This window comes from Aspergillus bombycis (assembly GCF_001792695.1).
Source record: "Aspergillus bombycis strain NRRL26010 chromosome Unknown contig00083, whole genome shotgun sequence".
NCBI classification, from domain to species: domain Eukaryota; kingdom Fungi; phylum Ascomycota; class Eurotiomycetes; order Eurotiales; family Aspergillaceae; genus Aspergillus; species Aspergillus bombycis.
This window is the reverse complement of record NW_019170085.1, coordinates 79793-101860: the sequence shown is the minus strand read 5'-3', so window position 1 is coordinate 101860 and position 22068 is coordinate 79793. Positions and strand designations below refer to the sequence as shown.

Sequence of the window (22068 nt, the reverse complement as noted above, 5' to 3'; positions counted from 1 at the left end):
TCTCATGATCAATACAATGCATAGCATTCTCGATTCCTCTCCACGATCATGAACTGGCTCCATCACACTAGCAAAACAATAATTTCCATCCCGTATCTAGAACAACTTTAATCCCGACAGTCTTTCCCTGTCGGGTCAGGACGTCGTCTCCCCGGCCCCGTCCTCGTCCCAACCTCCTGATATTGGCCTGTAACGAACTACTCCTGGGTCAAAAGTACATCATAACAGCAGTACATGATAACTCAACGCACAGAAGCCTGCATCCCATTACGGTGGCGCACTGGCGCTGCGAAGGATCCCCCGGACCCCAACTGCACAGCCATGGTACTGGGAAACGCTATTTGAAATAGCTACCCACATAGTTCAGGGCTGGATTGGGGCTTCCTATCACAATGGAGGACAACCACCATGTCGAGATAAAGGTACTCTGGGATGGGTGCGTGCGGACCGAAAGGTACTTAGTTCCGATGCCACCGGCCTGTCACCGGCATCGTAACTATTTCCGTAGGGTGCAATATTCTCCTTGAAATGCCGTATGGAGTGCTGCTAGCCCATACCGGGTCCTATCTTCCGAACTTCCTACAAAGAATGTCTGACGGACCAGCGAATGAGTTAACTGAATCCGGAGATGACCCGTGTCCACCGAACTACGGAAAGATAGACATACTGTATGTTCGAAGCGACGTGACTAGCGATCCTGTCAAGCGGTGATCCACGCCATGCAACAATAGTTTCAAATAAAGTGTCATTGAGATGATCATATTATCGGGTGGGTGTTCGTCTTCACTATGGGTGATCTTGAAGCTCGCTTCCATCGGCCATCTATCTATCTATCCACCGGGCAGCGCATGTCCCTTCACGCGTGAGTTACTATTTATTTCCTATTTAGTTCCAATTTATAGTAGATAACGTACCAATGGGATGGGCTCCGACAATCAATAGCTTACCTCAACCCAGACTGACTCTTCGGCTCGCAATTGCCCAGTGGGACGTGTCATACAGATCACAAAGTTATTACATCCGCGATGCACATCTATACCATTTGTTGCTGATACATCAGGTGAGCCGCCTGGAAATGGCAGACAGATGAGAACGCCACAGCCGCTGAAAGAAAAATAATATATTTTCTTTTCATTTCTTTTGATTTTGATATTTTTTGATATTTATTTTTATTTTCGATGGTTGCCGCGTGATAACCCATTGCTCGGGCTGTCCCGAACGCCTAGTTTGGACGTTTGCAGTTAGGGCAGGCTGTCACCACACCCTAATCCTGGTAGGTTGTTTTGAGTCCTGCGTACTTGCTTCACAGAAACCATGAACCATCAGTCCAGCTCCGATTCCACCAAGCTTCTAATGAAGAACTGGGGATGCGACTATGAAGCTTAAACAATAACGCAGTAGGGGCAGATTAACCCATCCCACTAATTTTCAGCGTGGAGACGTTGAAGCAGAGTGTCAACTACCGATGGTGATTCATCATTCTGAGAGTGGGGTTTGAGCGTCAGGATTCAGCCATCCAGAGTCAGAGAACCAACGGCCAATGAGGTTCCGTCGTATACCTTCTCTTCTTCATTTCTCGCATTTTCTTTTATTCTTCTCTAATTTTTTTTATTCCATTGTCCCTCCACCAACGCTTCAGCTGGCAGAACTGGACCCATGGGAGTGAATCGGGACTATTGCCACAGCCTGGACCACCAGGAGGGTCAAGAATAGTAACAAAAACCGAGGAGAAGACAGGACCACTTCCCCTCCCGTGATAGAATCATGCCCCAGAGAAGAGGGAGCTCTCGTTAGCGCCAAACCCACTATCTATCAGCCCATCGAAGCGAGTCATAGTGACAATTTGACATCCTGCCATGTGGAGTCCTACCAAACTTTCCCAAGCGTTGACTCTTGAGTTGTCCAAAAACTAGCCCGAGGGATTTTTAATTTTCTCCTTTTTTTTTTTACTAAGGGAAATAGAAAAAAGAAAAGAAAAGAACAATACCCATTCAGAGGGCTGGCAGCCGCTTCAAGAACCCTGGCCCCGCAACTGATTTCCAACGCCAGTGATATTAGCTCACTTTGGCTTCCTGGTCAATCCGGACTACCATCGTTCGATGGACTAACGCATACACATCAGGGTAGTCTACAGTTGGGCCTAAAAAAAAGAAAAGAAAAGGAAAGAAAACCGTCCCACAACGTCATCCGTACTGTCTTGCATACGTCTTGCATCTCTTTATCCCTGTGGATATTCGGTGGACCACGTATGGGGCTTATTGACTTGTCTGCATTGATTCACCTCTGTCAGGACCCTGCGACGGAAATTGCCGTATCTAGATCGGCACCAGGGAGTCTTTTTTTACACTGATATGAATCATTTTGACTTTTCTACCATACTATTTTGTCAGCAGGAACTCCACCGCTTAGTGGCGCAAGTGCATATGCCTGACACCCGATGTGCGAGGCAAGGGGGGTTCGAGGGCCGGCCGAAGTGACGCTATTCGGTTCTATCGAGGAAGATCACAGCAAGAGCAACAGAGATGGGCGAACATGGGAGGGAATCGTGGCCACCATGATCCCTCCGGCTGGGACCCCCCCCGGCCGGAAAAGATCTCCAAGGACCAAGGACCATGGCTCTGGGCCTCTCTACGGACCGTGCAGGTGGGAATCGTATGCTTCCCTTGATTATTGACTATAAGGCGTCTCGGTGATTTTTCTAGCCCATGAGCTATTCTTTTCGTGGCTTTCAACCAGACGCCGAACTCAGCCGACTGTTTTGCCACGCTCGGTGAGCTGAAACAAGGCTCATACTGCATGACTGCACCATGAAGAAATCTTTCTTGATTCTGTCTCGCGTGACTTTGAGGATGATGCTATCCGGGGTTGACCAAGATGAAAACAACAAGACACAAAAAAAAAAGGGGGGGAAAGGGGGGGGGGGGGGAAGCTTGAGGAAGTGTAGCAAAAATAGTATCCTAGTAAACAAAAAAAGCCGGCTTGAAATCTAAAGCGAACAACCTAGCATGGAATGACGCTCTGCAGACATGATCCAGACTCTCCGCTGTCTGGACAGCCGATCATTGGGGAGCAGGACAATGCAGAAGAGCCATTAGTTCGAAAGCCCAATGCATCCGAGCGGATCGAAAGCTGTGCCACATACGGAGTAAGGCCACGCACATTCCTGACACAGCTTTGGGCTGAGTTAATTTATTTTCTACGGGTTTCATTACGGTGTAGATACACTCACCCCTCCCAACGCAGTTGCTTTTTCCTTTTTAGGTTTTTTTTGGGGGGGGGGGGACCAGATTTTTGATTTTAATTTATTTCCTTCTTTTGTTTTCCAAATATTGGTGTTGGCGTCTCTCCCTCGACGAAGCGTGTCCAACGCATATAAAGTGCATCGCAGCATCGCAAAAGGAAGAGGCGAGAGTGGTTACAGCTCAGGCAGATCCTGTAAGCTTATTGTCGGTGGATCCCCGCAAACAACATCGCCTCCCCTGCACCTTTCAAAAGATAATGCTGGTTTTGGTGCCCAGGCAATAGAGATGTCTTCTGCGCGTATGTACTCCCCTCTTCCCCGGCACCTGATTGGCAATGGGTGTATTAAAATTTAGCATTTAGGCGACCCCCAGTCCCCAACTTTCTTTGAACAGAGGCCAATGCAACCACAGACCATGGTATTGTCACCACCGACCTTGCGTTCCCCCCAGAGGTTCCTGACTGACTGACTGACCCAAGGCACAGACACCGATATCTATGGATGCGCCACTGGACGGTCTCTCCTCGCTGTCCTCGGTCCATTTTGCTCTCATATACATCGACGAGAACGGCAAGCTTCGGTTTGAAGCGTCGCCTTCTATTGCCAGCAACTGCCAATCGATTCTATCTCCGAATGTAACTGATTCGTTTCTGAGAGCCGTGGCGTTGTCGAACAAGGGTGATCCCGGTGTGATAGGTACGCCCTCTTGTACATTCTACAAAGGAATCCGAGCTGACCAGAGCATGCAGGTTCTCCGAGATTAAACCAAGAGCATATGGGGGGCAGAAGTCCCATGTCGCCGCAATCCCCCGGCACAAGTAGCTTGAGCCGCAAAAACTCAATGTATGTGGCAGAACTCTCCTTGAGAAACCAGTGGCCGTCTAACAGAATTAGGTTCCAAACACACCACGACGGTCATCAGGTCAAGAGAAAGCGGGTATCTCACGAGTGTGTGGTCCCGATGAGCATCAACTGCCACCAGAAAACCATGTTACCTATCCGCAACCATGATATCCTGCGTAAATACTACGAGAAGGCATTCGAGAGCCTGCAGCAGATCAACTGCCGTATCCTCGCCAAGGCGTATATCAAGCTTGTCGAACCCCGCAAGCAGGTTAATTATCCGTATAACGGACGCAAGATCATCTCGGGCTCCTCACAGCAATTTGACCCCGAGCTTACCAAGCCTGCTTGGTGGCCATCGGGCGTCACCCATCGGGAGCCTGACCATCTGCTCAAGGCCGAGAGAATCCGACTCCTGGTGCACATCCTTTGCGAACTACGCAGCAGTCATGCCATCTGCGTCGAGAAACTGAGAGAAGCAGACCAATCCATCCGCCGCCAGATCTTACCTAGTGAGCGGCTGCAAGTCCTGGAGGAGATATACAGCGTCCGTGAAGAAGAGGAAGCCTTCCTTGACGGCAGGACAGGTACGTACCACCCCGTACCCCTCTCAGCAGAACCACCCACTAACACCCAACAGATGGACAAGCCGTAGTCTGCGTATCCCGGGTAAACCTCCCCGACATATCCGAAGCCCAAGCAATGGGCTCACCAGGCTCGACCATGAAAACCGACCTTAACCCAGTCTATCGCAAAGAGGTCCCGGACATGGAATCTCACACCTCCGTCTTCCCATCCACGGGGAGCTCCCGACAAGCGACACAACCAAGCACAGCCTTGCGAGCACCAAGTCCGCCAGCAGCGTGAGCACAACCTGGGACCCCTGTCTCCCGCCGTCCCTGCCCTCCTTAAGCACGTTGAAGCGCACCCGGCCAGGCGAGAGCTCATACCCGCTGGAGTTCAACACGAACCTGTTCCAACACGAACCCCCAACCACAGTCTCCATCGACTCGCACTATCCGTTGAAGTACTACAGTGAGCCCCACCTGGGCCATCACCCGCACTCGCAACCTCTCCCTGTGATGGGGATGACAGGGACAGCGGATATGGGGTGTGCGAACCCGTACTATTTCACCAGTTATTAATGAGTCCTTTTCTCTTTCCTCTCATTTCTCACACACGTTCACTCACTCGCTCACCGACGTATCCGCCTCGACTCGACTCGACTCGACCCTCCTTTCTCATTCTCCTTGACTCATACTCACACCTACTCACTTTCAACGTCTCGCATATCCTCAACCTTCAATCTTCTCACCACCACACTCCTTTACCACCCATTTCCTTTGTATCTGTTTCCAGCGAACCGGCGTCAGGGGCATTGCATTCATTCACAACATCATCAGGAGAACTCATAAAGCATAATAATAGATTTTCGGACAGGACCCAAATCACTAATAGAAGAAGGGGGAAGAGAACCAGGTGTACATAGTCACGAACATCAAGCCAAACCCGAACCTGAAAAAAAAAAGAACCAGAAAACAGGAACAAAAAAAAAAGATCCACGGGAACGGGAACAGACACGGGCAATATAACAAATATAATGTACTGGGAAATCAAGACACGATGCCAAATAGAAATAAATAAATTCTGAAAAAAAGAAAAGAAAACAAGACTGACCACTTCCCCCAGAGTCCTCTTTATAGCCCTCCCAAACAAACACAAACACGCAAGATAAAAACCATGCATAACCCAAAAATAAAGCAAGGGGTACGTGCAACGGCCAGACCGACAAGATCTCACTCAATCCCTGCACTAGCCCAAATCTCACTCCTCAAGCTGCATATGCGCTGTTGGGGAAGCGTTGGGATTCCTATCTTGTTCTCCTGGCATATAGCCCACATAGCGCATACATATTCGTAGAGAAAATAAAGAAAAGAGAGAGAAAGAGGAGGTGGGGGGATATTGTGTGCCGCGACCACGGTTCCTAGGCTACTACCCAAACTAACCCAGCCTAGGTTATAATATACCATGCAACGCCAGATTAAAGTCTCATAGATGAACTGCTGCAAGAGAGAGAGAGTTGAGTGCACAGATCTCCAGCTACCCCGTCCGTGCCAGGAAACAGGGGAGGTCCGAGCACGACGCCCACTCCATCCATCCTACCTAAACGGTATAAAGTATATGCAGTCATTTGTGGCCGCCACCCAGTATGCTTGCTATATGTGAACTACTAACTATCTATATCACCTTGCCAGCTGGCCGCCTCCCCCTCCCCCCCCTGCCCCCCGGGCCGCGTGCAGATAGAACCGAGCTTGATCTGCATTCGGTGCTTGGGGGGGGGGTTGATTGAATCTAACTCTATGTATAGTACTCTTGGCTAAGATGGGATCAGCGGCCAGATGGGGTGGACCGGTTCCCTGGTTCCGATTTAATTAATAGGTTAGTTACGTCTGGTATAGGGGGCTTTGGCAGGGTTTGGTTTTAAACTTAATTTTTTAAGTGCCAGGGTTGGAGATCCCTGTTGTTTTATCGGGGTGGTTGGCTGGTTAGCATTTAGGGGTATGTGGTTTACCAGGTCACATAGGGTTTGGGGTTTTATTGGGAGGTTGGTTTCTATTGAATCGCTGTTTTGTGGTGGGTGGGATCATGTTGTTTTGGATTTCTTTCTTAGTAGAGCTACCGTCAGCAGATGCCTGACTTCTATTTATCAATGGGAAAAAAAGATTTATTTCAAATATGTATATCGAAAATATAAGTACTTATGAGACTATAGTAGTCGTGTATGTACATCAACAGAGTGTAAGAAGTATTACGGTAAAGATAACTGGTTCAGCAGACCAATTCCGGAGGCATGGATACACCTAGGCCTGAAGGCATTGCGAATAGTAAGGGTTCCACTTCGTGCAGGTCAGACCTTCCTCGCACTTGGTGCTACCCTGGTAGTTGATGCCGCCGCACTGGTAGTAGACCTTGACGCGGCCGGCGGCGGTTGAACTAGGCTGAGGGATGAAGTCAGTTGGCGTAGCTGAAGAAGAAGAAGAAGAAGAGGAAGGAATGGCGGAAGAGGTGCTGGAAGAGATGGCCGATGTAGTGCTGGAAGATGTGGCCAAAGTAGTGCTGGGAGAGCTGGAAGAAGTAGCAGAGGCGGCAGCAGTGCAGGAGATGACAGCGGGAGGAGTGCTGATGCTGATGCTGGTGCTGGTGCTGGAAGAAGAAGTAGAAGTGACAGCGGCAGCACTGGTAGAGAGGGCGGCGGAAGTGGTCTCAGGTGCAGAAGCAGAAGCAGACACAGAAGTAGAAGTAGAAGCAGAAGCCTCACCTCCCAAAACCTCCAAAATGCCCTGGTACGCGGGCTTCTTCTCAAAGTTCTCGTCCCAGGGGCAGGCAGCACCGTAGCCCGGGAACGTGCTGGGCACCCAGGAGTACTTGTCGGTCCAGTCCCAGATGGTAACGCCGATACAGCCCTCAGTGTCGAGACAAGCACCGACGATGTTGGCGAACTCGGTGCTCTGCTGCTGCAGGTTGGCCTCCGTCGCTGGGGTCTCCATACGTACGTCAACCTCGGTGTAGGCGACCTCGACGCCGAGATCGGTGAAGGCCTTCAGGTTGCTGGCGAGGTCCTTGCGGGGTGGGGTTTGGCCGACGGTGAAGTGGGCCTGCAGACCGACACCGTCGATCTTACCACCGTAGGACTGGATTAGCTTGACGATGTTCTGGGCAGCGGTGGACTTGGAGCCGCCCCACTCGATGCTGTAGTCGTTGTAATAGAGCTTCACGTCTGGGTCGGCGGCAGCGGCAGCTGCGAATGCGATAGGGATGTAGGCCTCGCCGATGGTCTTGTACCAGATGGAGTCGCGGTAGGAGCCGTCGTCGGCCAGGGCTGTTTCGAGTCAGTATCTATGCTTCTGTAGAGGTACTAGGAAGATGACAAAAGTACCCTCGTTCACTACATCCCATGCATAGCATCGTCCCTTGTAATGCTTCACAACGTTTGTGATGTGGTTCTGCAGAACGGCAGTTAGGGTTTCGTTGGTCCAAGACCCGCCCGAGACTGTCTTCATCAGCATCCGATATCTACCATGGCCGAAAAGAAAACATACCCCAGTTAGGCAGCTGCTGGTGCCAAACCAAGTTATGGCATCTCAGCTTCTGATCATTGGCATCGGCCAGATCGGCAACGACGTCGCCCTTGGTGAAGGAGAATTGATTCTGAGACGGCTCGGTTGTGTCCCACTATTTGTTTCATTCCATTGCATCAGTCACTCATAGTCCGTGGATTCTTCAAGAAGACACTAGGTCTCACCTTCTGCGAGTTCCCAGGAGTGATCTGACCAAAGTCACCCGTGTTGTTCAGCTGGGTGACATAGGAGGTGTCGGTGAGCTCGGGGTTATCGGTTGCGGTACCAAAGTAGAGAAGACCCTTTGCAACGGCGGCATCATGCAGACCAGCTGCTTGAGCACTTGAATTCTTCGTTAGCACCTGCACTCGGCTCGAGCTTGGATATTACGGTAGAAATAGCAGGGCAAGGAACGAACAGATGGGCAGAGACACCCACAGCCAGAGCCGTGGTCAAGGGCTGGAAACGCATTGCACTATTTACTCGACGAAAAGAATAAAAAGAAGGTAAGAGTTGGACAATCGGATCACCAGGATCACAGTTAAAGGAGCGAAGAGAGTTAAGAGAAGAAATGCTTATGTCGAGGCCGACTCAAAACAACTTATACGAATTCCCATTGAGACTAAGTCGACCTTCGTAGCAAAGCTGAAGCAAGCTAAATTAAACCATGGATGGCCTCTGCCCTAGACTCAGTTTCATTTACTGCCCATCGCATGGCTCCATCGCGGAGAATCAATGCCGGACTGCTTCAGCGGTTCGATTTCATTCATGGACTTGGCTGTTGGTCCGTGTGCGATTTAGGATCCAGTGTCGCCGTTAATCAACCTGAAACGGTTCCACGCCGTTACTGACTCGGACGTCAGAATGTCTCGGGCATTTCAGTTCTTATAGCCTAAATCGAGTGGGGACTCTGCATGGACCGGCGGTTATTCCTCAATGGCGTCGTTCTGGATTTCAATAGTGGATATAGGTCGATGGCTCGGGATGGCTCCACTATCCAGAGTCACGGATAAATATCGGTTTCAAGAAGTAAATTAAGGGGATGGGGTCCTCTCGACTATTATGGATGGACGTCCGATGTCAGCGGCACTGCTGTCAGCCGAGGTTCTAATTATGGCATTCGTTCTATTCTAATAATGTGCGAACTAATATATTGTCATCATCATAACGGCATTCGGTCTATGTTCCGGACGCAGGTTTGGAGCAAGGTCAGACGAACTGCATGGCTCCTATGAACAGGTGGGCCCGAGCTGGAATAGCGGAGGTCCATATTCATGTCTGAAAGCTGTATGGGCACATACGCCTGTGTCCATGTGGTGAACCGCTGACGGTCGTTGGCGGAAGAACTCCACAGTCAGGTCTGCCATCCGCACTCATCGCCTAAGGGCCTTCTCGCTGATACCTCAAGTCTCGGGGAGGAGTAGCCCTTTGGCTTCTTGGAAACAAACAAAGAAGCATTCTCAACCCTGCTTCCTCTTCTTTATTTCCGCAATGAATTGGCCACTCTTCGCGGTCGGCACAATGAAAAACTTCACCAATTGATCCACAACTTCAACCTTGCTGCCGCTAAGAATCTGCAGAAGTGGCAGTTTCTTCCCGGCTTTGATCAATCCGCCAGTCGCAGTCTCCATGAAACAGTCCACGCTGTTAATGGTATATTCGTTCTTGGTATCCCACGGCAAGGGGAAGATGTATTCGAGATGGTCCTCAATGCTGTGCATTTCAGAAAACGCCTTGACGAAGTCTGACTGGGCATCCATGGGATAGAGGAACACCGCAGGGAACTCCAACGTGCTCTCGGGAGAGAGAGGATCGGGAACAAGACGAATCACCGCATCGTCCAAGTCGGCCGGTTTGTCCGTTTTGCGGGTCCTGATCTCTCTAGCCTTCAGTGCAACATCAAGCAACTTCTTCTCCTTGCTCTTTCTCTCTTCCTCCGCCTTGCGCTTAGCAGCGAGGCGCTCGACGACAGCCTTGCGCTCAGCGATCTTCTCTGCCGCCATCTGAAGAGACTTATTGTTCGGATCGATAGCCAAGCCTCGCTTCACCGCATCCTCAGCCTCGGCAATCTTATCGAGCTTCAGACAAGCCATACCGGAACGATAAAACGCCTTGATATTCGTCGGGTTCAGCTTGAGAGTCGAGGCACAGTCAAGCGTACATTGCCGATAATTGCCTAACAAATCAGCACCCCCATACGACCCGTAACAACCGTAAAGAAGGAAAAGAGAGAAGAAAACCTACCCAGCTCCAGATTACACAACGCGCGATTGATATGAGACGCCTCCTCAGCCTGTCGCAGCAACTTCTGCTCCGCGGCCAAATCCTCCGGCTTCTCCCACTTATCCTCCTTCGCGAAGATAACGGTAATAGCCTTAGTATAGAACTCCTTGGCATCGATCCATCGCAACTCCTTCGCAGCCTCGTTACCCTGTTCGCGGAAGTTCTGGGCGACTTCTCCGCGCGTACCCTCATTCTGTAAGGCGTGGAGGGCATCTAAAAAGACATTCTCGCCATCTATACGTAGTAAAAGCGTAAGCCCAGGTCATCTCAGTCGCAATTTACTCCCCCGAACGCCATTAAGCATATAACGGATAATGAAGAATGAAAATAGGACATACTCTCATCCCCCGCCTTGTCAATATCCGTCATAAACAACGGCGTCTTGTTCATCATGTCCAAAAGCTCGTCTGTCGTATGCGACCGCACCGCCTCCATCGCAGGCGGCAACTTCGGCACGTCCGGATTCTCCTTCTCGAATTTCTCCGCTCGCTCTTTATTCACCGGGAATGAGGTCTCGACCTCTTTCGCCGGCGGGGCATCTTGCGTCTCGGGAGTCTGCTTGTTCAGGTTGAGCGACTCGTCGAAGTCGTCGGGGAGTTCTTCGATCTGGCCCATGGTGACGGATATTATCTCACGGTTGCGGAAAATAGCGGGGTGGAAGTTCCAGTGAAGTCGGTTCTGGAAATCTGTATCTTTCATCTGATAAATTGAAAGACAAACGGTGCAAACATGAGGGGGGAGGGTTTACCCTACGTATTTCCTTTTCCGGATACTATCCATAGATTAGTATCTCATGGTCACGATCAACTGGTGGAGATCTATGGCTATTACCGTGCGATATCGGTAGGGGCAGTATAATGGTCATGGTCTATATGCAGTCCATTACCTCGGGCGGAACGACATGTTAGATCGAATGCTATCCAACTCTTAAGACGAGGCCGTCTGCTCCGTCCATCGGGGCAACGCCGTGAGGAGACGTCTTCTTCCCCGCAAATCGGTCTCTTGGCCGATACAGATCTATATAAAGGGCAACATGGAGTGGATAAAAAGAGCCACTGAATTATATATGTTGTCGTAATCAACTTGTTGAATCAATACCTTCCAACCCATCTAGTATAATCGAACCAAAACCGACTGCAAAAATGACCAAAGCAAGAACTTACAACATCCTCATCCTCCCCGGGGACGGCATCGGCCCTGAAATCATGGCCGAGGCCACCAAGGTGCTCTCCGCCTTCAATACATCCACTGTACAGTTCAACACCCGCTCAGAGCTCATCGGCGGGTGTAGCATCGATCGCCACGGCAAGTCGATCACGGATGAGGTCAAGGAAGCAGCTCTCGCTTCGGACGCGGTGCTGTTCGCTGCCGTGGGCGGTCCGAAATGGGATAATATGCGGAAGGGGCTGGATGGGCCGGAGGGCGGGTTGCTACAGCTACGGAAGGCGATGGATATCTACGCGAATTTGAGACCCTGCTCGGCGGATTCGCCGAGTAGGAGTGTTGCGAGGGAGTTTAGTCCGTTTCGACAGGAGATCATTGAAGGGGTGGACTTCGTAGTAGTGAGGGAGAACTGTGGCGGGGCGTATTTCGGTAGGAAGGTGGAAGACGATGAATATGGTACGGTATCTCTACTTTTCTATTTTACCTGCCCTTTACTACGTGTCTATCGCGGTTCTGTGCTAACGGGGAAAAGCAATGGACGAATGGGCCTACTCCACCTCCGAGATCCAACGCATCACTCGTCTCTCTGCTGAGCTGGCTCTGCGCCACGATCCCCCATGGCCCGTCATCTCGCTGGATAAGGCCAACGTGCTCGCGTCCTCACGGCTCTGGCGCCGCGTCGTCGAAAAGACCATGGCAGAGGAGTACCCGCAGGTGAAACTGGTGCATCAGCTGGCGGACTCCGCGTCGTTAATTCTGGCGACGAACCCGCGCGTGCTGAACGGCGTGATTCTGGCCGATAATACCTTTGGTGATATGATTTCTGACCAGGCGGGTTCGATAGTTGGAACGTTGGGCGTGTTGCCGAGTGCAAGCTTGGATGGGCTACCCTCTGAGACCCGGAGGAGGACTAATGGGCTGTATGAACCTACACATGGGTCGGCGCGACGTAAGTTTTCTCATACTTTCTTAAACTCTCAACACTGGTATTGCTTGGAGTTCAAGCTAAAGGTAGATAGTATCGCCGGCAAGAACATCGCCAACCCCGTTGCTATGATTCTCTGTGTGGCGCTGATGTTCCGGTACTCTCTGGATATGGAACGTGAAGCACAGCAAATCGAAGAGGCTGTGCGAACTGTTCTAGACTCCGGCATCCGCACGCCAGATTTGGGTGGAAAAGCTGGGACGACGGAAGTCGGTGATGCGATTGTAGCTGTGCTGCGCGGGGAGAAATTGTAGAGCGGTATGGTATGTTTGATGCTACAATTAGGGCTTTGTTGGTCATCTCATGTTTGCTTCGGATGAGATTGTTCTCTCTGTTTATCGCTATGAATAGTAAAAAGATCTGTTGATTGATCGCTACGTGCCGAGCTCTTTGAGCTTGTCCATGCAGCTCCTAGATGGTCAAACAAAGGTTCAGTGAAAGACATAGCTTTGATGAGTGTAGAGTGAATCTTATCGACATCATTTATTCCCTTTATTCTGGATATACTAAAGGTGCGGTTGGTTTCTACAGGTACAACTTATAAAACCTACGTGCATATTACCTTGCATTCTACGAGATTTCGTTGATCAATCTTCCAGCTGGAGTATTGACAATAGTCTCACCTTCGACGGAAAAGCCATTACAATGTCGGCCACGGGTCCCTGCTTCAGTCCAGGCTCTTGCGCAATGCGCCTCCAGAACCTAGATAGTCTCTCATCAGTGTCAAAATCCGCCCTCCTACGATCAATCGCAGACGATATTTCGGCCGCTTTTATCTGCATCTCCAAACAACTTTCTTGCGGCAGACTGAGTGCCAGACATACAAAGCCCATTCATGATTTCGTCACCAGCGTCAAGAACACTGAGCGATTGGAACAACAAAGGCTGCAGCGAGACTTGGAGCGCTACCGTCAACGCGAACGACGGTGGAGGGCGGAGAGGAAGTGGATGCACCGCAAAGTTGAGGGCCTGGTAAAACACTCCGAAGAAATCCACAAACAATGGCAGGTGCGGTTGGCGAGGGTGAAAGGCAATTTCGATGGCGCGAAAAGGAGGTTGGCAGCACAGAGGTGGAAATATGAGTTGTCCAGGTCGCAGGCGGAAAGAGAAAAGCTGTTGGGCCGAGGGACAGATGCGACTCTGGCGGAAACTAATCTGTAAAGGTGCTTTCCTCTGTACCTATGTTGTACGCAATTAAGAGAGTTGAATTCACGAGATCCTTGTCCACATCCATGCTGAATAGGTAGTTGTAGATCATGACTGGTTGTGCGACAGAGTCTAGTCTTCGGACTGGAAAAGTGGACAAGAAGTGGATGATGACACCTCAATATAGAAGGCGAAACCATTCACATGTGTGGATCTCGGGCGATAGCCAGTCAAGAATTCGTTATTATCAGCAGCGGGACGAGTAGCGACAACCTTAACTGGGCATCGGGATCCATCTTGTGATGTTTTCCAACGTTCCAGAACCAGCTTTAATAATAGGAACGAAGCATGCAGAATGCTGACAGCGATCACAGGCTTATCTGACGCAAATCGCGCGCGAAATTATGGCGACGGAAGAAATGGAGCAGTTGATAGGCAGACAGGGACCAGTTCTCGCTGGTCGGGAAATCAAGTTCCGAGGTTCTTCGTATCGGCGGCTTTTGATCGGGGATGCTGGCAGGACTTGATCACGAAAACCGGCCAGGGAAAAACGCCGTAGATGATCTATCGTTTTTTAAGATTTTGCTCTGTTATCGCAAGGGCCCAGTTGGCAAGAAATCCTCTTCGCCTCAACCCATACCCTGGGGTAGGCCCGGAGGGGTGAAGCAGAAGTAGCAGCGATTAATTGTTTCGATCGAAAATCCACGGTCGTCATAGTTTTAGTATACTCCGGTTCTCCGTGGGGAGGGCCCCGTTGTACGGAGTAGAGGACGCTGAAGGGACGAGCGAATGAACCTCGGCATTTGATACTGTCGGCCAAATTATTGATTCGTGCCGCGGGCCCACCCATTGCCTCTCTTCATGTGCGACCAGCAAGACATCGCCTCCTGGACCGAAAGACTTCTCTCATATTTCTTCCTTAACAACGTCTTCAATCTCCTCCTGTTTCTGTCATCAAAATTTGTCGCTGTCTCTCGAACCTCTCACCCACGCCAGAGCGCGTTCAGAAATAAAGTAAAATTCACCTGAGGCTTTTCCTGACCCACATTTATACCCGACTTTTACCCCAGACAAATTATCGGCCGAGATGAGCACACCAGGGGATTATGACGCCGTACGGAGGGACATTGTCGCCCAACTGAAGAAGCCGGACTACGACGATGGTAGCGCAGGACCTGTATTTGTTCGACTGGCATGGTTAGTTTTTTCTTTTCTCCTTTCTCTTTCACGTCCTGCTTCCCTTCAAAGGACGACTTACCTGACACATCATCGCTAGGCACTCCGCAGGCACATACGACGCAGAATCGGATACAGGCGGCTCCAATGGTGCCGGCATGCGGTACGAAGCAGAGGGTGGTGACCCAGCCAACGCCGGTCTTCAGCACGGACGGGCCTTCCTCGAACCAGTAAAGGAGAAGCACCCTTGGATCACATACGCGGATCTGTGGACATTAGCAGGCGTAGTAGCGATCAAAGAGCTAGGCGGACCCGAAGTGGCGTGGAAGCCCGGCCGTACGGATTTGGTCGACGACTCGAAGGTGCCACCACGTGGTCGTTTGCCCGATGCTGCCCAGGGTGCCGAGCACCTGCGATTCATCTTCAACCGAATGGGTTTCAATGACCAAGAAATTGTCGCATTGGCGGGCGGACACAACATGGGCCGCTGCCACATGGACCGTAGTGGATTCCACGGCCCCTGGGTGAACAACCCGACCCGTTTCTCAAACCAGTTCTACAACCTGCTCCTTAAGCTCGAGTGGACGCCTAAGACGCTGGAGAACGGTATCCAGCAGTTTGTGTATGTGGATCCCGATGCGGAGGAAGGCGATGAGCAGCTGATGATGCTGCCGACCGACGTTGCGTTGATCACCGATCCGAAATTCCGCGTCTGGGTGGAGAGATATGCCCAGGATAAGGAACTTTTCTTTGATCACTTCGCCAAGGTGTTTGCTAAGCTCATTGAGCTGGGCATCCAGCGCGACGCCACGGGGGTCATCATCAACTCGGACAATGTCAAGGGCGGATACGTCTCCGCGCCAAAGAAGAGCAATACCCCCACTGGACTGTCACAACGCGGTGGTGGTTGCCCCATGGCCAGGCTGTAGATTTCTGTTTCGTGTTTGCCTGTTATTTCATTGTATATAGATAGAAGATTGGACATAGAGAACGGGTCGTTTAATAGATTTAGAAGTTTGCGAACAGTATTTCCATTGAGATCACACAGGTTATGATTAAAAGGAAACAGAATAATAAACCAAGGAGAATAGTACGAGGAGGAGGAGACTGCGAAGGAGAGGAGAGAGAGACGCGAGAAGGGATGGAGATGATAATAGGAAAAGAATCTGGAGTAGAAAAATGCGGGGAAGCTGATCGCACAGACTGACTTATAACCGCCCCGTCATTGGTCGACCTTCCCGACAACACATAATTTAATGCAGAAGGAAATGAAACGGTTACTTCATATCGCTTAAACAGGTAAAGAATTCCCCGGAAGCAAATGCCGCTCACTGACCCCTTTCTCCCTCAATTAATGCTGTGGACAGGTTGGGTGATGTGGTTGGTGACTGGATTCATTTGTTGTCCGCACGGATATGTTGCTGGCTCACACTTGGTTCCAAGAAATATTTCTCCATGATCCACTTGTACGCTTCACAAATAATTTACCATGTTATAATATGGTTCAACAGAAATAATGGGAGAAGGTATAGAGCACGCTCAAATGCTATGGATAATACATAATGTTGTAGGAGGAAAAATATGCTAAGGGCGATGTCAACGCAGATTCGGCGGATACCGCCGTGCTTCTGCCTCGTTGGCCCTTTTTCTTTTTAGCCCTCGCGGTATCTGGTTCGCTGACATGTAGGGGCTAGCTACTACATTCCTGTGGCTGTGCCATCGAGCACCCGCTGCAGGTGCAACTTGCGACGGAGGCCTTCGACCGTCCATAGGCCTCGGCTGAACCTGCTGTGGTAGCGATGATGAATTCTGCGGAGCTGCAGTCAAGACGCTAGGATCAATATACTGTGGCATTGAGGGTCCATGGTTGCTGTTCTGATGAGAATAGTTGAAGTTATTCTCGACGGGAGCTTGAGCGCTGTTCGTACTGTTAGCGTGATTCGGCTTTGGTGGGACAAATACACCGCTGTTGAGCTCTGGAAAACCGAACGCTGTATTACCGAGGTTGTCGATGCCTCCAGTAGTCCAATCTTGCAGAAGTCTGTCATGTATCATGTCCTGTAGGTCAAATGATGTATCGCTTAGTGTGCTATGCGGTTCGTGAGGATGTGTACTTGGCTGTATACTATATTGCCTATTGTACTGCGTCGGATGCTGTGCGTTATAACCGTTTGGTTGCCGCGTATTAGTCTGTGTAACGTGAGGTGCGTTATACGGTTTCTGGTGCTGCGTATTCGCCTGTGTGTTGTTGTATTGCCCATGAAGCTGGCTATGTTGCTGTCCACTCGACTGCGGAGTCTGCTGTATGTTATACTGCGCCTGAAGCTGCGAGCTGGACTGTGTACCAGATTGTGCATTGTTTTGTACGTTATTCTGTGCGCTATAATGTCCTTGATGCAGTCCGTTGAGTTGTTCATTGATCAGCGCGGTGTCCTCTATAATAGACTCTAGACCCGACAATGAAGGGGTCTTAGCAAGTGCGAGGAGAGGTGATATTTCGGCAAACATAGAAGCAGTCGGAGCATCAAACAACGAGGGCGATATTCTCCCTATCTCAGGCTGCGGTTGTGGTGCGGGGGCGGGTGTGGGTGCTGAAGACGTCAAGTACCCGTCATCTATCCTCGACGGGCCAGCTGAGGATGGGCCGGGAATGTTGGTATGGCGATCAATACCTGAAGGCTCCGTCGATATCTGGTCTTGGCATTTTGGGTCATAAGCACCTGAGACCAGATGAAAGCGATCTTCTTTTCGGTCGATGAGTCGCCTCCACGGAAAACCCGCCGGCGCTCTTGAGGGATCCGAGGGGGTCCAGGAAATATGCCCCTGAAGGAGCAATTTCTGCTGGTTTCTGACTTTGACCATGTCACCTAACGTGTGCAAGGCCACATTGAGGACCTCGTCATCTGGATTCATGATACGTTCATATACAAGGAGCGGCACAGGCTTGTTCTTCCACCAAGCCTCGGGTACTTTGTCGTCCCTGTGTGTTTGGGAGATACCTCCGACAATGATGCCCGAAAGCATGGCACTGTCATACATCTGGATTTGGCCTGTATCGACTTCGCCTCGCTTAGTGTCATTCCAGTAGACCCGGTAATGGTCGTCCTTACAGTATATCCCGCCTAGCCAGCGGTATGCTGCTGTTCCTCGTTGGCCATTGTTCGTGATATAGTCGAAGGATATATCTCGGGTGTGTTTCTTGACGGGCACACTGCCATCAAGAGTTACAGTCAGGCGCATCGGTAGGCCATGCAGTATTCTCCGACACTTCACGGCTTTATCTTGGCATTTGCCGCAGCGGCTGATGTATTCCGATGCAAATGAACGGGATATCAATTGTTGCATCGATACTCCCTTCATGTCTTCCGGGCATGTAGGCGGCGCCACAGTCGCGCTCTGGTACGCAGCATTCGTAGTCCTGTTCGTGCACGGGGAGCAGAACATAGTCTGCTCATCATATGTGAACAAGAACTGATTGAAGTGTTCTGTTGACACATTCCACATGTCAAGGAGAGGAGATTGTATACCCACTCCGACATTTTCGGTCTCCGCTGCCATCACTGCCCAGAAACGATCTCGAGAATCACCTCTTGAGCAGAGATCCCAATTGACATCAGTGGCTTCAATAAAAGCCTTTTCCACATTGGTGAAGCGCCTGCGCCATTCGGGATCTTTGCGGTCCAGTACGGTAGATCCGGCGTCGAGCAACTTACCGACGACAACGATACTGTCGATGGCAGAAGAATTGTTGCGGTACACGGGTCCGCGGCCTCTGTAAGGGTATTTATCGCCGTCCGCACTGAACACTAGTCTATCGTTATTGTCAAGATCCACAGCGAGTTTCACATGGGATGTAGCGGGAAAGGACCCGATATTGGCTTGCCGTAGATCTTCTTCCGCCACCGCAGTTAGGTGTACCTGACCATCCTGAGCAACAGCGCTGCAATCTCGCGCGAGCTCGTCATAGGCGAATTGCATTACAGTGCGTTCAATGGCCTCCGTCACAGCTCGAGCCATAGCTTTGGGAAGACGCATTTTGTGTTGGTTTCTGTTGCCCGTGCTATTGCCCGTGGTCTGAGCGGTAGGTGTCTCGATCTCTTCGGGAAATTTGTCGATTTCCTTCGGGGCACCAAATACTGGATACAGCATCTGTTCTATGTGACTATCTGGCCTGCTCACTAGAGCATCGAGAGGCCTGTGGAACCCTTCTGCCGGAAGTCTGGTGGCAGGGGGTGGGTGAGGGTAATACCTGCTTATGGGAAGGAGATCAGGGACATCCACCGAGCATTGCAACAGCCGAGGACCAGCATCTCTTGTCTTAAAGTCTTTTATCTGGTCGAAATCTTGAGGTCGATGTTTGTCCTGCTGGTAGTAGAAGAGCTTCCACAGGACTTTGAAACATCTGAGATTGGTCAAGTCGCCCTTCACGCCCATGTCGATGCCCCAACTGTGGTATCTAACCCACTTTTTAGCTTCCTCGCTGGTTGCTTTTCGAGCTTTAGAAGCTTCTTCTGCTGTTCGGCCACAGACTCGCCAATTCTTGGGGGGCTCGGGTAGGTCAGCCAGCTTGACCATGGGGTAGTTGAGCTCAGGGTTATATTTAAAATCATCCTCCTCCTTCGCTGGCCTGACGTTACTGTTTTCTGAGGACATGGTATATTATTGAGATTAGCTGAACTTCGAACAAGATATAACTGAGTTCATGAGTCGGGGAAACTCAGCACAGGTGTAAGACTATCAAGGTGAAAGTAGTATGCCTTACAGATTTTGTTCCAGGCATTAATGGTATCAACAGCTATTCCATGGAACAAAACGATAGATCAAGTCGAGGAGTGTCAAAAAGGAGCATCTTCTGCATCAGGGGGATCTCGATACCCTGGGTTATCTTTTAAAGCGACCATGTTCCATACATGATTGTTCAACATATCCTATATATAAGACGTAAGAACAAAGAGGAAATAAGGTCGGTTAAGATTATTTGAAAGCGAAACAAGGGCATTCGGCCTATGACAATGGCATAAAGAGATTGTGCCATCTTTGTTTAGTGGCATCCAATGCTTGATGGATGTATAGAGGTAGACAGTGCTGAGAGACATCTCTAAACAATTGGAGCCACCCACGTAGCTATGCATAGCAATTTGGTTGTCCCAACAGCAGTGATATTCAAATCAGGGTATTTGCTACGGGTTGAAGCTGTACTCTCCGGAAGCTGTTCGCTCCGGAGCTAGGATAATAGAGTTTTATAGGTATCTTGAGCTGTTCGATGATTAGTCAAATCACCCAAGGATGAGTAAAAGCAGTAACGCCACATACGTGTGGCATATTCCTGGGATGACTGAGTGAATGGAGAGCATGCGGTACATGCTTTTTTCCTGAAGAGCAAGCGTATAGAGATGCAAGACAAGGAAAAGTACGACAACACGGATAAGAGCATTCACTAGAGTTAGTGTCTAATCAAACAGATTAAGACTGAGTAGGAGAAAGTATTGGCATACGCTCATAAATATCATTCCTAAAATGAGACTGCAAAGATGTCCCCATTGCGGAGACGACACTGATAAGCAGAGATATGGAGAGAGCAAGAAAAAGCAATCGATAAGCGTAATATTACCATACACTCAGAACCGTAATATTACACAAATGTCACATGAGCCATGTCCCAAAAGACGGGGCTAGCTGTTCTAAGACTAGCGCTCACAGGGTAAGCGAGCGCACAAATGCCCAAAGAGGCCTAGCGTGATTACCCGATCCCACAACGGGAGCCGAAGCAAAGTCCAAAGCAAAGTCGGGCCCTCGATTTCAACTCCTTCTCACCCCTCTCGCTGTCGACAATCAACCGCGATCCCGTCGCGCCAACCGCCCATCATGTGTACGTTCTACTCCTGATCCCGAGCTGCTTTTGATTTGCAAAATCCCTGGTGTCTTGTCGTTCCGCCATTTTCCCCGATGAAAGAGACGGGTTGCAACTTTGCGTGGGAGTTATCGACAAGAGATGGAAGGGGATGACGATGAAATCACGGCGTTGTCGGAAATACAATGGAGAATACAGAAAGAAAAGGCTGACTGATTTTCTGACCTACAGCGCTCGTGTCCGGCGAGAAGACGAACTTCCAGTACATCTTGCGTCTGCTCAACACCAATGTTGACGGCAAGCAGAAGATCATGTACGCCTTGACCCAGATCAAGGGTGTCGGTCGCCGTTACTCCAACTTGGTCTGCAAGAAGGCTGATGTTGACCTCAACAAGCGGTATGTTTTCCGGTTTTTCCACCATCAGATATCTTGCAAATGGGAGCAATCATCATCATGAGGAAAGAGGAGGTGGCCACCAGGATCGAGTGGATGAAGACCGAAGATGCAGGACAATGTAGTTAACAGGATTCTTTCTCCGCAGCGCCGGTGAGCTTACCACCGAAGAGCTTGAGCGTGTCGTCACCATCCTCCAGAACCCTACTCAGTACAAGATCCCCACCTGGTTCCTGAACAGACAGCGCGACATCACCGATGGCAAGGACTCCCAGGTTGTCTCCAACAACTTGGACAGCAAGATGCGTGAGGACCTTGAGCGCCTGAAGAAGATCCGCTCCCACCGCGGTCTCCGTCACTACTGGGGTCTCCGTGTCCGTGGTCAGCACACCAAGACCACCGGTCGCCGTGGCCGCACCGTTGGTGTCAGCAAGAAGAAGGGCTAAGCCATACGAGAGGGTCACAAAGCTGTGTTTTTTCCTTCGTACTTGCTGGTGGGGATGGGGGAATTCCTTTTTGTATGTTGGTGTGTTTTAACGAATTCTCGTGGGACCTGCACATGATCTGGTGTTAGATATAAAAATTGGCACGGGTCGAAAATGAAACAATCATACCAATATGACATGAAACATAAAATCTTCATTCTTGTTCTAAAAAAGGACCTACTGGGATTGGACTTGCTTCCACTAGTAGAACCATCCCCCTCTTGCCTCCATATGGCTGCAACGTTCTTCTTGTTGGCCTGCCGTATACCTCGAACGTTAGATCTCAAATGCTCTCAGATAAGTTTGTAACATTGGACAATCTGCAGAGAGTACTTATCAGTGGTCTCATGATAAGGACATCGTTGCTGTTATCTACTCTGTA

The 22068-nt window shown here is 50.2% G+C and overlaps 8 protein-coding genes across 8 annotated transcripts; 5 read left to right on the top strand and 3 right to left on the bottom strand.

Moving 5' to 3' along the window:
- Positions 1–3527: 3527 nt before the first annotated feature.
- Positions 3528–5229, top strand: ABOM_008176 (uncharacterized protein; the record flags this gene model as incomplete). The annotated part of the gene is made up of 7 exons (XM_022535305.1): positions 3528–3540; positions 3604–3659; positions 3721–3937; positions 3991–4084; positions 4136–4671; positions 4725–4947; positions 4998–5229. 7 exons carry the CDS (start codon positions 3528–3530, stop codon positions 5227–5229), a joined length of 1371 nt encoding a protein of 456 aa, XP_022386477.1.
- A 1716-nt stretch (positions 5230–6945) lies between these two features.
- Positions 6946–8673, bottom strand: ABOM_008175 (putative endo-1,4-beta-xylanase; the record flags this gene model as incomplete). Its single annotated transcript, XM_022535304.1, has 5 exons — positions 6946–7964; positions 8022–8135; positions 8185–8317; positions 8388–8544; positions 8621–8673. The coding sequence occupies 5 exons, from the start codon at positions 8671–8673 to the stop codon at positions 6946–6948; spliced, it is 1476 nt and encodes a 491-aa protein (XP_022386478.1).
- A 989-nt stretch (positions 8674–9662) lies between these two features.
- On the bottom strand, positions 9663–11100 carry ABOM_008174 (HSP70/90 family co-chaperone CNS1; the record flags this gene model as incomplete). Its single annotated transcript, XM_022535303.1, has 3 exons — positions 9663–10378; positions 10447–10719; positions 10824–11100. 3 exons carry the CDS (start codon positions 11098–11100, stop codon positions 9663–9665), a joined length of 1266 nt encoding a protein of 421 aa, XP_022386479.1.
- A 527-nt stretch (positions 11101–11627) lies between these two features.
- ABOM_008173 (3-isopropylmalate dehydrogenase) lies at positions 11628–12888 on the top strand (the record flags this gene model as incomplete). The annotated part of the gene is made up of 2 exons (XM_022535302.1): positions 11628–12105; positions 12182–12888. The coding sequence occupies 2 exons, from the start codon at positions 11628–11630 to the stop codon at positions 12886–12888; spliced, it is 1185 nt and encodes a 394-aa protein (XP_022386472.1).
- Positions 12889–13279: 391 nt separating this feature from the next.
- ABOM_008172 (uncharacterized protein) lies at positions 13280–13795 on the top strand (the record flags this gene model as incomplete). The annotated part of the gene is made up of 1 exon (XM_022535301.1): positions 13280–13795. One exon carries the CDS (start codon positions 13280–13282, stop codon positions 13793–13795), a length of 516 nt encoding a protein of 171 aa, XP_022386473.1.
- Positions 13796–14867: 1072 nt separating this feature from the next.
- Positions 14868–15885, top strand: ABOM_008171 (peroxidase; the record flags this gene model as incomplete). Its single annotated transcript, XM_022535300.1, has 2 exons — positions 14868–14977; positions 15057–15885. 2 exons carry the CDS (start codon positions 14868–14870, stop codon positions 15883–15885), a joined length of 939 nt encoding a protein of 312 aa, XP_022386474.1.
- A 667-nt stretch (positions 15886–16552) lies between these two features.
- On the bottom strand, positions 16553–19609 carry ABOM_008170 (uncharacterized protein; the record flags this gene model as incomplete). Its single annotated transcript, XM_022535299.1, has 1 exon — positions 16553–19609. The coding sequence occupies one exon, from the start codon at positions 19607–19609 to the stop codon at positions 16553–16555; it is 3057 nt and encodes a 1018-aa protein (XP_022386475.1).
- A 1212-nt stretch (positions 19610–20821) lies between these two features.
- Positions 20822–21647, top strand: ABOM_008169 (40S ribosomal protein uS13; the record flags this gene model as incomplete). The annotated part of the gene is made up of 3 exons (XM_022535298.1): positions 20822–20825; positions 21039–21204; positions 21350–21647. The coding sequence occupies 3 exons, from the start codon at positions 20822–20824 to the stop codon at positions 21645–21647; spliced, it is 468 nt and encodes a 155-aa protein (XP_022386441.1).
- Between the last annotated feature and the right edge of the window lie 421 nt (positions 21648–22068).